This window comes from Aulostomus chinensis, chromosome 14, assembly GCF_037954235.1.
Source record: "Aulostomus chinensis isolate RoL2024-O1b breed Wild chromosome 14, RoL_Achi_v1.0, whole genome shotgun sequence".
Lineage (NCBI taxonomy): Eukaryota > Metazoa > Chordata > Actinopteri > Syngnathiformes > Aulostomidae > Aulostomus > Aulostomus chinensis.
This window is the reverse complement of record NC_141333.1, coordinates 18,919,932-18,936,142: the sequence shown is the minus strand read 5'-3', so window position 1 is coordinate 18,936,142 and position 16,211 is coordinate 18,919,932. Positions and strand designations below refer to the sequence as shown.

The following is a 16,211-nucleotide window of genomic DNA, read 5'->3' as shown; positions in this document are numbered from 1 at the left end:
TAATATGTGCACAATGCACAAAAAGTCACATCCTGCAACCACCAGGAGGACATGCAATGACATTGTAATGTGTTGCTGTAGCTCATGTGAGGAGAGTACAATGAATTCTTCTGTCCACTAGGTGGTGGTACAACTAAAGGTCAACATTGATCTATAACTTTTGTTCAAGGCTGGAAGTTTGAAATTTGAAAAAGAGACCATGTAGGGTGGAGTTTTAACAGTTGTTTTTCATTATGACTCATCAAAATTTGCCAGCCCACCATGACCATGGTCACTCTGTCTACTCCAGCATTGAACACCCTGCATGGACCTCAGGACCCCACGATGACATCAGGGGGCTGTCATTATTTACCGCGATGAGCCTTCTCTGTCAATAATGCCCAAGGCGTTCTATTAGTTTGTACCGTTTTCTCTTTTAGTATCCACATTGTGAGAAATACTTCCTCTATTCCTCATTTCTCAAAAGTTGCCTACAGCATCGTAATCCTAACGAGTATAAAATAGCCACTCATGAAGTTTTGAAATCTAGTTCAGCATAGCATAGCTATACTTTAGCATAGTATAGAGGTGACGCTACATGAGATAGACCAGTGATTCTTAAACTGTGGTACCCTCAAGTGGTATGTGCATAAAACCCAGAAATGCTTTTTGAAAAATGAAACAAGTGAAAAACATTTAAGAACAAAGAATACAAGCAAAGCAGCAAATAGTTTTTAATGAAAATATATAACTGAAATTTCAGTTATATATTTTATTTTACATTAATGTAATTCACAATGTTTTTCTTTCTTTTACTATTTTTATGTCGGACCATACTTCACACGAGACTCAAATGATCTCCATTTTGGATTCATTTGGATCAAGGAAGAGTTGAGGCCTCAGTGTGTGGTACGCAGTGAAGTTCTTGGAGTGAATCCATGAAACCAGCACACCAGATGACACCTTTGAACAAAACACCCAGGGCTGAAAGACAAAACACCAGGCGCTGAAGCAGTGCAGGTCCACAATTCAAACCTGTGTTACACGAGTAGCTCAATAGCAGGTAATCTGACAGGAGGCAATCGTAGATCACAACAGTGGTGATGATGGAAAATATTATGCTGGCTGTGTTTAGCATGAAATAACCCTGGAAACGATCCTCATAGAGCCGTAGCTCCCAAAACTCTCTCAACTCCAGAGTTGTTTACTCCTGGTCGTGAACACACGCTTATTCATCACTGCCCACCTCTGCAGAATATCCAGAACCGGCTCTTTCCACAGAGGATGCATGTGATTCTAAAACTTTCTGGTGTGTATCTGGGTTGCATAGCAAACGCGTGCACGTTTCTGCGTTGCTCAGCGCCTTGCGGTCCTGCTGGAGCCGGACATCCTATGTAGGATTCTGTACTCAGGGTTTACTCTTTACTGCTATTAAAAGTTTAAGGTTTCAGCTACCTGCTGATTTCACTGATTCCTCAATCTTACGGGATGAGAGCTCTGATATCAAAGACACCACCCAGTTACTTATTTTCACATATTCACAACATTTTTCAGGGTATTTTATCAGTGACAAATACGTTACAATAATAGTAAATAACAAGTGGATTTTTTTTTTTAATTGAAAAATCAGATAGCATCAATAAATCAACAGCATGGTTACAAAAGATTTCTCTTTTTTTCCTTTTAACTCTTGGAACACATTCAAAACCACCCCCTCCCATCCCTCCCCCCACCCTGACTGGACCAAAACAATAAATAAACAAATAAATAAATAATAGAAATAAATTGACAGAAACTGTACCAATAATAGACCTTAGTTTTTGTGTTTGGTAGACATAGGTAGATGTCAAAATAAACAAATTACAGCAGTAAATAAATTGCTCAACCTGCCTTCAGAGATCTTTATGGACAACAAAGTGTACCTTTGTGTGTGTTGAAATTGATATTTTCATTTTAACCTCCGATTTCAAATTCATGGAAATATTTCAGCTTGTGTGTTTCATGTTTCCTTTTGATTATCTTATGTAAGGCCCCAAGTGACTTTATCCAAGCCAGTGTGGCCTGAGGAAAAAAAATTCTCCACCCAGCTGGATAAAGTTTAGTTGGGTTATTAATCCAAACAAACAAACAAACAAACAAACAAAAAATAGGGCTGTTTTCTGAATTAAGGGGATGCACAAATATCTGTTGGAAAAGGCAATGATACAGAATTGGCCAGCAAAATCCGAGGGAAAAAAGTACTATATGTAATATACAGAAATATAATACTTGAACACTGACACTGGGAACAAGATGAAACTGAAACAGAGGAAAAGTAAGACAGGTGCAGGATATTAGGGCAGGGCCAGGTAATGTCACACAAAGGCTGGGAGTGAAAGACACAGGTGGCATTCAAAATAAAAGCATGAGACTGGCCAAATGAGGAATACAAAAAAAATAAAAAAACAACAACAACAACATAATACACATGGCAAAGTCATACGTGACATGACTATTCTGGCTTGCTCTGTTAAATCTGTATTGTGCTTGTTTACTGCGATGATATTAAAAAGCCCACTTTAATACTATGAATATAATTTTTAAACAGTATAAGATGGTTTGTTTTTTATTTTGTATATTTTTTTGGCCGTAGTTAGACTGAGATGACAGGTTTCTGTACAGCTTGATGATACCTTGACATATATTGATCAAAGCAGTCTCGGATTTCAGAAATCAGAACAGACACACATTAAGGAACCTTATGACTTTGTACATAGGCACGCTACGATATGCTGAATTATCAGCTAGACAGCACTGAATACAACTTTGAGACCTTTGACATACTCACTCTAATTTTTTTAACGTGAAAGAGGTTGCCCACCCTACTTTGCATCTTTGTTTGTCAAGTGGTAACAACATTTGCACAAAATGATGTGACTGGCTGAAACACACATTTAATTTACACAATGATTTCAATTTGCACCAAATTCCACAATGCTATGCTGTGTTGCATCCTTTGTGTATTCTCTCTGCCTTCTTTGTTTCAGCCTGTTTAGGATGGTAGCCCAGCCCTGCTGACACTCCCTTCAGGTTCCAGCCATGCTGGGAGGCTGTGGAGTAGTGGCAGTGCAGCAGTGCTATAGATGCTGACCTGGGGCTGAGCCAGGCCTGGAGCTGAGGAAGCTGCAGAAATCATGGCCTTCTGCAATTTGGTTGGGGAGTGCTGCCAGCATCTATGAAGTCTTTGATTAAAATCCAGCCATGAAGACATGTACAGGTCAATATTGACTCAGCCATAGTGCTCCCTGTAGACACAGGGATATGATTCAGGGCCCTTTGACCTCCAGACCCAAGCAATATTCACAACCTTCAGAATGTGTTTGCAGCATAATGGCAATGATGATATGAATTTATGCAGGATATACTTATTTCTAAAGTTACCCGTGGCAAATAAATGATTGCTTATCAAAAATTGTATTATTCCTTCATGTGTTATATAATGCCATACTTATGAGTGGACACCGCAGGGAGTTCAACTCTATTCCTGTACATCTACCTTTGTCTGTTGCTTTTTTTGTGGCATTTTGGGAAAGAAAACCTTCATTAGGGGCTGCACAGTGGTGCAGTGGTTAGCACTGTGGCCTCACAGCAAGAAGGTTCCGGGTTCGAGTCTGCTTTCAGCTTTCAGGCGAGAGGCAGGGTTCACCCTGGACAGGTCACCAGTCCATCACAGGACCAACACATAGAGACAGACAACCATTCACACTCACAGTCACACCTACGGTCAATTTAGAGTATCAATCAGCCTCGTCTCCATTTGCATGTCTTTGGACTGTGGGAGGAAGCTGGAGTACCAGAGAGAACCCACACAGGAACAGGGAGAACATGGAGACTCCACACAGAAAGATCCTGTGCTGGAGCCAGGACTTGAACCCCGAACCTTCTTGCTGTGCAACAGTGCTAACCAATGCACCACCGTGCCGCTGAAGATGTAATCCACAAATTTTCTCGCATTGTTTTCCTTGTCTTGTTTTAGAGCCCTCCAGAGAATGACAACATCTTAATATGAGGGTCTCTTTCTTGCTGTGGTGGATCATCACCCCCCCCCCCCCCGTTTGATTTATTTTCCCATATCTCCCATCCAAGTACTGCTAAAATTGATCTGATATTGATTTCAAAATATAGGTATATAACTATGACTGACTGAAGAAATTACAGTGTGTGTGGAGTTTGCACTGGTGGCTAGGGCAAAAACTAATTTAATGATTTTATTTTGAAAGTTTGATAAACGGAAGTTGCACGATAGTTTTCGCTTAACTGTCGGTGGTTTCACTTCGTCTCTTGACCTGCTGTGTCCTCCAACTGCAGATAGTTGACAGCTGGTCACTTAAGGACAAGGGTAGCACAATTATGGTTTTCGAGGAGAAAACGATCATTAACGGAGAACCCGAGGACGTAAGTTGTTTTATAAAACCACGCCAAGTCACCTGTTAGGGTAACGTTTACTTATTTTAGCTAGCGAGCTAATAAATGGACCCTTACAAGGCTAGATTGTAGACTAGCGTAGCAATGCTACTTGCATGAAAGCCGGAAACTTCGTTATTGCTTAGATATAGCATTTTACTTGTTACGAATTGCTAAATATGGTACTGGTACAAAACTAACACCTGACAGGAGTCGGGGTCTGACGATGAATGACATGACGTTTGCTCATTTTTCAGGAGGAGGAAGAAGAAGAGGAAGAGGAGGAAGAAGACATGGTGGTATGTCCCTCGTCACATCGTAACAACATGTCATGTTGCCTCTGTCGAATTGATTAATTGATCCTAAACCGTAAACATACGGCGTTAGATGTAGGTATATTAAACTTAGAATTCGTGACGTACTGAGAAGCGTTAAAAATACCGATGAAATTTAGAAATGTAATATTTATTTTACCTTAGTATTTAATTGAATTCAGCACATGTAACTCCTGAATGTGACTCTCTGATTGGTGCATTTCCTTCTTCAGGATCCTCTTGATTCACTGCGGCAGAAATGTGAGGAGACGGAGCACTGCGTCCACACCCAGGCTCGTCTGGAGCAGTGCCAGACAAGAGTCACCTCTCGGTCCTCCACAGAGGAGGATTGTACCGAGGAACTCTTTGACTTTCTCCATGCTCGGGACCACTGCGTAAGTGTGACTTTACTAGTTAGGCTGAGCAATGACATCGTATTGTGTTCGGATGTAATTGGTATTTGTTTTGATTATTTCAAGTACAACATCTGGGCAATCTCTTAACCTGTTGTTATTTGGAGCATTAAAGCATCATGGTTCAAGCTGATCTCTGTAATTTGGGGAACCTTTATTCACAGCTGCACCTACTTGCAATACATAGTTGACAAATGATTCAAAGGGGCATGTTTCCTTTTAATAAACACAGCTTTTATTTGCATGTAATTAATGCCAGCAAATTCCATCCATCCATCCATTTTCTTCAGCTTATCCTTTTAAGGGTTGCGGGGGTGGGGGTGGGGGCTGGCGTCTGTCCCAGGCTTTCGGGCGAGAGGAGGGGTTCACCCTGGACAGGTCGCCAGTCCATTGCAGGGCCAACACATACAGACAGATAACACACACACAGCCACACCTACGGTCAATTTAGAGTATCAATCAGCCCAGTTGCCTGCAAATTATGTATACAAAAAACAAGCTGAACCTCTGAGTGGTGATAATATACACTTTGATTAGAGGGACTTTTATGAACAGTTGCCCAGTATCATTACAAAGCATCTGTCTTACAAGTTGTGCCTCATCACCAGGGCAGTGTATGTGCATGTTATTGACTCCCGTTAGCCTTTACAACACTTAAGCTGCAACAGACTAATGTGAACTATTGTAATACTAGACATCAATTAATCCCTGGGTGAAAGGGTCAAGTGGGTCCTGGAGTCATTTTGAAGTGAGTATTTTACCTTCATGTAACTCTTTTTCACTCAGTTATGCAAAGGAAAAGGGATTGTTTTCATTTCAAATCTGAATATTTTGGGGTTTTTTTTGTTGCTGTTTGTGCTGAATTATGTTTTGATTTTACAGTGTGATTTTAACCATGGCATGGTGTAGTGGTCAGCACTGTCGCCTCACAGCAAAAAGGTTCCGGGTTTGAGTCCCGGCTCGGGCACGGGATCTTTTTGCGTGGAGTCTGCATGTTCTCCCTGTTCCTGTGTGGGTTCTCTCTGGTACTCCAGCTTCCTCCCACAGTCCAAAGACATCAAGAGGGGACGAAGCTGATTGATACTCTAAATTGACCGTAGGTGTGACTGTGAGTGTGAATGGTTGTCAGTCTGTATGAGTTGGCGCTGCGATGGACTGGCGACCTGTTCAGGTTAACCTCGCCACTCTCTCAAGGGCTGCTGGGATAGGCTCCAGCCCCTCTGCGACCATTAACATGATAAGCGGTAGAAAATGGATTCTAATCACATAAAACACTTGTGTAATGTGTTTCTAACATTACTAAAATGCCATCTACTTGAATTTTTGTGCTCCAAACAATTGTTGATACTGATCTTTTTAAAATCAACTATCAATCAACCCCAGATTTGGTGGTCATCACATGAGGTGTCATCCTGGTTTTGAATATCTCACTGTCAATAATATTTAAAGCAGATTTTTGTTGTTTATTATCAATATTTTCTTGAGCAACACGATTATTAAAGCATTAACATCCACCATAGCGTTCTCAGATTGAAGCCATCAGTTCTGTTGCAGTAACAGGAGCTGTCCAGCAGATGTCACCATTATGAAATGGTTCACCACAGCAAGCTGATCTCATCACAGCGGTTTCAAATTGATTATGTGGTGTTTTCACCATCACTACTCAGTACTCAACCTTAAGACCATTAATCTCTTTTAATTACACTTTGGATTGAAATACTCAGGAGTAGTCAAACGCACCCTCAGATAATCACAGGCAAATAACTCGGCTATAGAGGCACACACTTCATATTATATAAAAAATGTGAGAAAAAAGACTTTAAATGTAATAAGCAAGGGAAAAAAATTAAACTTTATGTTTTTCTATATTGTGTCATCTCTGGTCAGGTATTTTCAGGTTTAAAAACCCAATTTACTCGATGAAGTTTAAGGACAAATTATCAATATGTTTTTAATTTTGGTTTATAGAAGAACTGCAGTCTCCGAATGTTAAATTGGGACGCTTGTTTGTAGAGCCATCTATTCTATACCAGCTCCCTGAAGGTTTAGTTTTCTTCTCTGGATTCCAACAAATAAATTGTCATAAACAGATGCTGCAGTTTTCTGGCAAGGGCAGATTTCATATTTATATTTATTGATTTGGATTGAAACATACGGGATTTTTATAGATGCACACAAAGTCTTGGCAGAGTGCTGCTGCATCCGTTTTTTTGTTGCTTATGCGTTGTGTTTTTTATTAATCACAGCACTGCTGCAGAGCCTTTACATTTCATCACCTTTAAACTCCGTCGCACTGCAGATGTGCCGAGCACCAAGCCTTTAAGCCTTCTCTCTGCTGAAACAAGGAATATGTTTGATATATATATTTATTTATTAGGAATAAAGTTTTCATGAACAGAATGTTTTTTTGGGCAGAGATAACTAAATGAATGTTTTGTCAGTCACATCAGTTTAAAACTTATCTCCAAAAAATCTGAAAATGGGGTGTGGTGCTTGATGAGTCAGCGCCAGCCCACCCACATTAACAACCGCTGAGGCAGATCAGGCTGTGGTTGTACTGTCATCAGTTTTGGCTGAGGCGATGTTTCTGTCCCAAGTCATGACTTGTAGTCTGTTTGCACTAATGAATATCCTCTTTCTGTTGTCTCTAGGTGGCACACAAACTATTCCACTCAGTCAAATAAAAGCTCTCCCCTGACTGCTGCACCGATGGCTGCTGACATTCTTCAAATACTGTACTCGGAAAAGAACCTGGTTTGAAATGCATCCATATGTGGAGCTACTGTGTATGTTGTTACTTTAATTGTACCTGATCATGTGACATAAACTAATTATTTATCGAGGTACGCTAAGTCAATATTTCATTAAAGTGAATGGCCTGGAAACCTTACCATGTGTGACTAGTTTGCTGAGTGAATGACGATAAAGCGTTGCGAGTTTGTAACTGAGTGCTGTACATTTGAGTTTGTTAAGTGATGACGGCAGTGATGAAGTTCAGATACCCAGTTCATACACAACTACTCTGCTAAAGAGTAAAGCAGGTAAGGCATTAAAAGGGGATTTAGTGCACAGTGTTTCCTCAGTTAACTCCCTACCCAGAGGTCGCACGCATTCCTCAGGGAACAGTGTTTATACTTAAAAGATGAGATATTTAGAATATTGTTATTTGGTAACAAAGTTGTCAACACCTGCATCTTGTGGAGAAGGATTTGTTAGCCCTTTTACTGAAACACACGTCATCCCTGACAGTCTTTATGATTAATGGTCTGAGAACTCATTCCTGCATTTCTTGCAGAGCCATAATTAATAAAATGTGTTTTGTGTAAGGAGGAATGAAACTGCTAAATAAACACGAGTAAATGATCCAACAAATGTGCCATTTAGTGCAGCAAGAAACATAATAAATGAAAATTAATTTATAGAATTCTATGTTAATTATTATTTCATATCAGGTTTTTCCTGGCAGTTATTTCCTGAATTGATTTATTTTGCTATGCACCCCCCCCCCCCACACACACACACACTATTTTCCCATTTACATTTCTTCCTTAATGTGGGATTTTATTTCTAGACACAATCTAGGTCCTTTACAACAAGTTTACAATATAGTCCACAGCATGGCAGCAAGGCACCTTTAGTCACTCTGATGTTTGTCCCAATGACAAACCTTGAATCACAGAATCACAGCCCCTTTGTTTACAGGAGGAAGTGCAATTGGAAAAATAATAAAGGCAAGGCGAATAAGTGGAATATGACCATCAACAAAAGGGGAATTCATTTGTAAATACAAAATTAAACGAAGTAAATGTATACTGAAGCAAATTGTACAATTTATGCAACATTTTCCATGTATTTGATCTTATTTATGAAGTAACTCATGTATCCTGTAACTTATTTTTGATTTTGGCAGTTCAGTCCACCATACATGGAAGGGAGGATGAAATTGATTATTTTACCTTACCAGGCAACCATGGCGCCCTTTATGGAATTCTCCTCTGAAACTAATTGCCTTTTTGAAGGCTAAAAATGCTCAAAAAACAAATGAAACTTTGAGAAGGAATCAGGTTTGGTGAAAATGTACGTATTTGATTGGTGTTGTACATAAGTGTGCAAAAATGACTTGACAGCACCCCTACAATCATTCTAAAATATAGCAAAAGCACGTGTTTACAAACAGGAATTTCAGTGGGTTTGTGTAAATCACAAGACCAATAAAAAAGCAATTTTGACAGGAGGTCTAATGTTGATTTTAGCAAATTTTGTCCATTTAAACCCCTGGTTGACGTTAGATTGCGAATGTTTCTTGCCACATGATGTAGGCGTGGTGGGCTGGGGATTTTTGATAATGAAACACAAAATTTGTCTCACTCTGTTTTAAACTTCACATGAAAATCTTTGATTAAAATCCAGCCATGAAGACATGGCTCATGTGTTATATAGTGCCATGTTTATATGACCGGACACCGCAGGGAGTTCAACTCTATTCCTGTACATCTACCTTTGTCTGATGCTTTTTTGTGGCATTTTGGGAAAGAAAACCTTCATTAGCAACAGCGTTTGATGTGGATATGCAAATGTATGTTGTGGCATTGCAGTTACTCGTGTGTTTTGTTGCTGAATGTCATGACAATGTTGTAAACATGCTGTTGCAATAAAGGAAAAGAGAAGCTTTAAATGGTAAAGGACAAGATTTTAGAGGAGTTAGTTAGTGTAGTTTAATCTGTTTTTTTTTTTAATGTTGGTTCAGAATAAAAATATGTAATCTAAGCCAAAAATCTATTCAGCACTTCCAATCTACCATTCATTGTGCTAAGCTAACTAGCAGTGAGCTGGTCTCTGAAGGTCTTTAATGAAGCACAGAAGAGATAAGTATATTGACTACCTTTTCTGGCCTCTTGGGTCAAAGGGAAATAAGTATATTTCTCAAAGTATTTCTGTGTTACATGTTCCATCCATCCCTCCATCCATTTTCTACCACTTATCCTGTTAAGGGTTGCGGGGGGGCCAGAGCCCATCCCTTTCTGATGTGAGGCGGGGTTCAACCTGGACAGGTCACCAGTCCATCACAGGGCCAACACATAGAGACAGACAACCATTCACACTCACAGTCACACCTACGGTCAATTTAGAGTATCAATCAGCCTCGTCCCCTCTTGATGTCTTTGGACTGTGGGAGGAAGCTGGAGTACCAGAGAGAACCCACACAGGAACAGGGAGAACATGGAGACTCCACACAGAAAGATCCTGTGCCTGAGCCCGGAACCTTCTTGCTGGGAGGCGACAATGCACCACCGTGACGCCTTTCTGTGTTATATGTAGGTAGTTAAATTGTTGGCATAGTAACATACTGATTATGACTTGCTTGAGGAGACTAACCCTACCAAGGCCACCTTTGGCTCAACTGGATCATCTCATTAAGATATCAAACAATCTCGTGTCAAATCTACCTACCATCCCATCACTGGGATGAACCACAGGTGAACCTTCACAAATAACACATTCAATATTCAGGGACAAGGTAAACGCTTGACTTTGATTTAACTCAACTTTTACTGTCAACTTCAAAAAGAAGTATATCACACTTTTCCTCCAGCTGTCACATTATTATGTTTTCTTACACCATCTTTGCATCAACTGATCATTGAATTCCAAAGGGAAGTGGTCAGGCACACACTTCACATCTTAAATAAATATCACCACTAATTATTGTCCAACTAATTATTGTACTAATTATTGAAATGCATAAACAGATTATAGAAACACTTTTTGTTCTGAAAAACCTTGACCTCATGATGTGTATTTGACAGATTGTTTTCTATGATAATGTGACTGTGTAAATGTCACCCTTTCACAAAAGATCACCGTCAAAGGCAATCAATTCTACTCTACCATTAAAATCAATATACTGAAAGACATACAGGTATTATTGCACATGCAACTATTTACAAAGACTTCCTGTTGTTATAGAAAAGTAACAGAAAAACATTCAACACTGCTAATCTTGGAAAATGAATTGAAATAAAATCACAACTAAAATAACACCATGACATACAAATGCACATTGTGTTCACACACCATGAAACCCCTGGTGCAGAGCTTCCTTTCCTGGTGAGCCACGTCAATGTTTAGCAGTGGAGGAAAGCCAAGGACAAAGATCTAAATAAAGAATAACAGATTAAATCAAACTGCCCAAATAATCATTCAAATATTAGATTTCTATCTCTAAAAATGTGTACCACCAATCACATTTAACTCTAAGATAAATTACTACAAAAAAATAAGACATAAAAACAACAAACATCCCCCCTCCTGTTGAAAGGAAGGTTTTTGTTGGTGCTGTTGCAGGATGTGCTTGCTCATGGAGAACTGTTGGGTGTAAAATAATTAATAGAGTATGGTGCTCAACCTGCTCTTCTTACAACGTGTCAACTTTTGCTGGGATTTGGTGCTGAACAAATACAATTGACTTCTTATCACATTGTTGTTTTTTATTCCTTTGTCAATGAATGAAATGAACAATTACATAAAAAAAACAAGTAAAATAACCATAAAAGCTGATACACACACACACACACACACACACACACACACACACACACACACACACGAAACACCAGACATAAACTTCAATCAAACTTCATTGCCGTTATAGTTACATTCTTCTCGGGTATCTGATCCAGTAGTTTTTGGACAAAGTTGTGTTTCCTTCTTTAAGCTCTACAGAGATTTAATGTCTGCCTCCCCACAGCAAGACAGTACGATTCTGTTTAGTTTGTGGGAGCCAATTTACTCACACAGAAAAGTAGATTGTAGATTAAATTGTTTAAAAGGAAAGTATTCATTGACAGTTGATGAAGGACAGTCACCCACCAGCATTCACAGTGCTGAAGTTCTTAGTGGACCAAACATGAATATGTCAGGATGTACACATTTCGAGAGAAGAGATTTTTGTCAGAGCTGCACCTACTGTTACGTGCAGGTAATTGGGAAGAAAATTTCAAAAACTTTTCCAAGACTAGAGATTGTTATCTATTATTTTATAATGACCTTTGTTCAACTGGACAGCTGAGAGTGAGGATCTTGGACCAGAGGAGAATTCAGGGGGTAAAATGTTTTATTTCTAGTCATCTAGTCATTTTGCACCCACATCAGGCCTGGCACTTATTAATTTTAACAAACTCCTTCTATAGGGGCTTTGTCTGATTCTCTTTCTGTTTTGTCACCGTACACAAGACCTGTGCAATATAAAATATAAAAAAAAATTTTAGGCTATGGTACACAGTGTTTCATGTTTCAAACGAAACCATTATAACTTCACTCTTCAGGATCAAATCCTCATGAAACTTTCCCCATGAATCATTTCTGAAGATATATTGCACATTTTATGGGTCTCATGCATAGGTTTGCAAAATGTTTTGACTTTGCCCCCTATACATTTTCAAAAAAAAAAAATTCTCCCCACCCAGTGTTTCATCCACATGCTGGAAAATCAATAGGCAAGTGTAACATAACAAGACCAACAAAATTCCATTGGTGCCATCAATCAAACGAAGTCTGAAATTTTGAATCATGTCTGTACTTTTACACACTCCTCCAAGGAATTTATCCGATTCTCTTCAAAGACAAACCATGTACACGAGACTGCTCAATGAAAAATTCAAAGCTTTTTATGATGTGTCACATTGCAGGATGAGGTCATGGCAGGCCAGCAAATTTTGATGATTCTGCATGAAACTAAAAGCTGTCATAAGTCCCACTGTCTGCTCCTTTAAGTAAAATCCAATGTTGTTGGGTTTCATGACCTGAATGATCTAGCTTTACTTTCGCTTGTTTTTCTTAATCAGCATTTCCCATAATTGTTATTTCATTTATTTATTTCAGTAATAACATTTGGGTACTTTGAACAAATCTCTGGAAAACAAATCATGTTTATCAGTGTTTGTGCTGTGGATTGTGTAGACCAGCGTGAAAAAAATTCCCACGTCCAAACATTAGTTCCCCCCTCCCATTTTCCCCCCGGTGAGGGGGGGGAACTAATGTTTGGACGTTGAAATTTTTTTCGTGGCGGAACCAAAGCGCGCTTTAAACCTCTTTCATAGCAACTGTTGTCAGGTCTGTTTTTACACATTTTCTGTCATTTTTTCTAGTTCTGAAAAACTAAAGGAATGTTTGTAATTTTTAATAGGTCAATAAAGTTAAACGGCCTATTTTGTCAAAAAATTTGGTGTGGGGGGGGAATGAACATTTTTCTTCCTCCAAAGGGGGGAATGACAGAAAAAGTTTGAGAACCACTGGTGTAGACCAACAGAATTCTATTCAAGAGGCACTGTCTTGTTTGCATCACTTCACTGGATTGTTATTTACTGTGGCTACAGGCTCGTGTAGCAGTAATAAATGTAGCAATAAATTACTGTTTGTTACTGTAATTCTGTAAATTTCCCTGTTGTGGTATGAAAGAATTATCTTAAGTCACACTTTTCAATGGGATAATGTATTATATCACTTTGAAAGTTAATATGAACTGATGCTGAACATGACCACTCTTATCTACCTAAATATTCTTTACCAGACTGAAAGGCCCCATTCAGTAACCTCTGTCTCTGGTTGGGGGTCTGGGTCTATCAGGGCCAGGGCATGGGGGATATGTCACTCCTCCTCTCTCTGTTTCTGTAGCCTGGTGTTCTCTTTCTTATGATTTTTCATATGCTTGTATAATTTGGTGTGTTACCACTGTATCTTACAGCCTTTTTAAAAACTATACAGCTTGCTGTTGTTTTATTTTCGACCTGACAATACAGACACAAAGCTCTCCTCTTCCCCGCTGCCATTCTTCTGCTCTGTCTGCTGTCTCTGTGCTGCTATAGTGTGTGTGTGTGTGTACATGTGTGTATGTGTGCATATATGTGAGAGAGAGAGAGAGAGAGAGAGAGAGAGAGAGAGAGAGAGAGAGAGAGAGAGAGAGCTGACTGGGCGGGCCTTGCCTTGTCTACCTGCTTCCTTGTTTGCCTGGCGCCGCTGAACCATGGTGCAACATCAAAACACAAGAGGGAGAGGAGGAGCAAAGTGTGTCCTCCATGCTGTGACAGGACTGTAGGTGTGACTGTGAGTGTGAATGGTTGTTTGTCTATGTGTGTTGGCCCTGCGATGGACTGGCAACCTGTCCAGGGTGAACCCTGCCTCATGCTAGAAAGCCGCTGGGAAAGGCTCCAGCCCCCCTTAACAGGATAAGCGGAAGAAATTGAATGGATGGATGGATGGATGGATGGATGGATGGATTGATAGAGGGGCATGATTGGGAGGAATGGCCTGCCCGACCTGAAACCGAGTGGTGTTCAGTGATTGAATTTCAGTGGAGTCGTAGTTTGTCCATAACTAACACCATGTTTGAACATAAGGATGGCCATCAGTGCACGTGGCACCAGGACATCTTAGGTTGTCGGTCTATGATTGATTTTTAGTCATAACATCTGATCTGCAGCTGTATGTTCTGGACACTCGGGTGAAGAGTGGAGCTGAGCTGTCAACTGATCACGATGTGGTGGTGGGTTGGATCAGATAGCTGGGGAAGACGCCACGCAGACCTGGTAGGCCAAAATGAATGAGGGTCTGCTGGGAACGCCTGGTGGAAGAACCTATCAAGATGATCTTCAACTCCCACCTCTGGTAGAGCTTTAATTGCATCACAGGGGCAGCGGGGTCCGAATGGACCCTGTTCTGCTCTGCCATTGTTGAGGTGGCTGTTATTAGCTGCAGCTGCAAGGCTGCTGGTGCCAGTCATGGCAGTAATCCCTGAACCTGCTGGTGGACACCAGAGTTGAGGAGCCGTCAGGCTGCAGAAGGAGGCCTACAGGGCGTGGTTGTTTTGTGGGTCTCCAGAGGCAGCCAACTGCTACCGGCGGGCCAAGAGGCGTGCGGTCGTGGAGTTCACTGAGGCAAAAACTTGGGTGTGGGAGGAGTTCAGTGAGGCCATGGAGGATGACTATCAATCAGCTCCGAAGAGGTTCTGGCAAACTGTCTGTTGCCTCGGGGGGGAAAGGCGGAAACTTGCTCACATTGTCTACAGTTGGGGGCGGGGGGGGGGGGGGGGCTGCTGACGTCAACTGGGGAGATAGTTGAATGGTGGAAGGAATACTTTGAGGAAATCCTCAATCCACCAACACGTATTCCTTAGAGGAAACAAGGGAGGACTTGGGGAGGGGTCATCCAATCTCCAGGGCAGAAGTTGCCGAGGCAGTGAATCAACTCTGCTGCAGCAGAGCTCTGGGGATGGATGGATGAAATCTGCCCTGGGTATCTCAAAGCTCTTGATGTTTTGGGGCAGTCTTGGTTGACACATCTCTGCAACATTGCGTGGACATTGGGGGCAGTGCCTTTGGAATGGCAGACCGGGGTGGTGGTCCCCATCTTTAAGAAAGGGGACCAGAGGATGTGTTCCAACTATCAAGGGATCACACTCCTCACCCTCCCCAGAAAGGTCTACGCCAGGGTACTGGAGAGGAGGGTCAGGTTGGTAATCGAACATCAAATTGCAGAGAAGAAATGTGGTTTTCTTCCTGGCCGCGGAACTGTGGAACAGCTCTTTACCCTCACTAGGGTGCTAAAAGGGGCAGTTTACCCAACCAGTCCAAATGGCCTTTGTGGATCTGGAGAAGGCTTATGACTGTGTGTTCCCAGGGGAATCCTGTGGGGGTTACTCCAGGAGTACGGGGTGGATGGCCCCTTACAAAGGGCTATTCAGTCTCTGCACCGAAGGAGTGGGAGCTTTGCCGGTAGTAAGTCGTACTTGTTCCCAGTTGGGATTGGACTCTTCCAAGGTTGACCTTTGTCATCGGTTGTGTTCATAACTTTTATGGACAGAATTTTCAGGTGCACCTGGGTGGTGGAGGGTTTTGAGTTTTGTGGCGGGAGGATATCGTCCTGCTTTTTGCAGACAACGTGGTCCTCTTAGTTCCATCAAACAACAAACTCCAGGTCCTGCTGGGGCAGTTTGCAGCCGAGTGTGAAGCGGCTGAGATGAGCATCAGCACCTTCAAATCTGAGGCAATGGTCCTCAGCTGAAAAA

The 16,211-nt window shown here is 41.1% G+C and overlaps 1 protein-coding gene across 1 annotated transcript; it reads left to right on the top strand.

The window, feature by feature from the left end:
* Positions 1–4,252: 4,252 nt before the first annotated feature.
* On the top strand, positions 4,253–8,039 carry uqcrh (ubiquinol-cytochrome c reductase hinge protein). The gene is made up of 4 exons (XM_086223550.1): positions 4,253–4,413; positions 4,680–4,721; positions 4,970–5,131; positions 7,801–8,039. The coding sequence occupies exons 1-4, from the start codon at positions 4,369–4,371 to the stop codon at positions 7,831–7,833; spliced, it is 282 nt and encodes a 93-aa protein (XP_086079676.1). The 5' UTR covers positions 4,253–4,368; the 3' UTR covers positions 7,834–8,039.
* Positions 8,040–16,211: the final 8,172 nt, after the last annotated feature.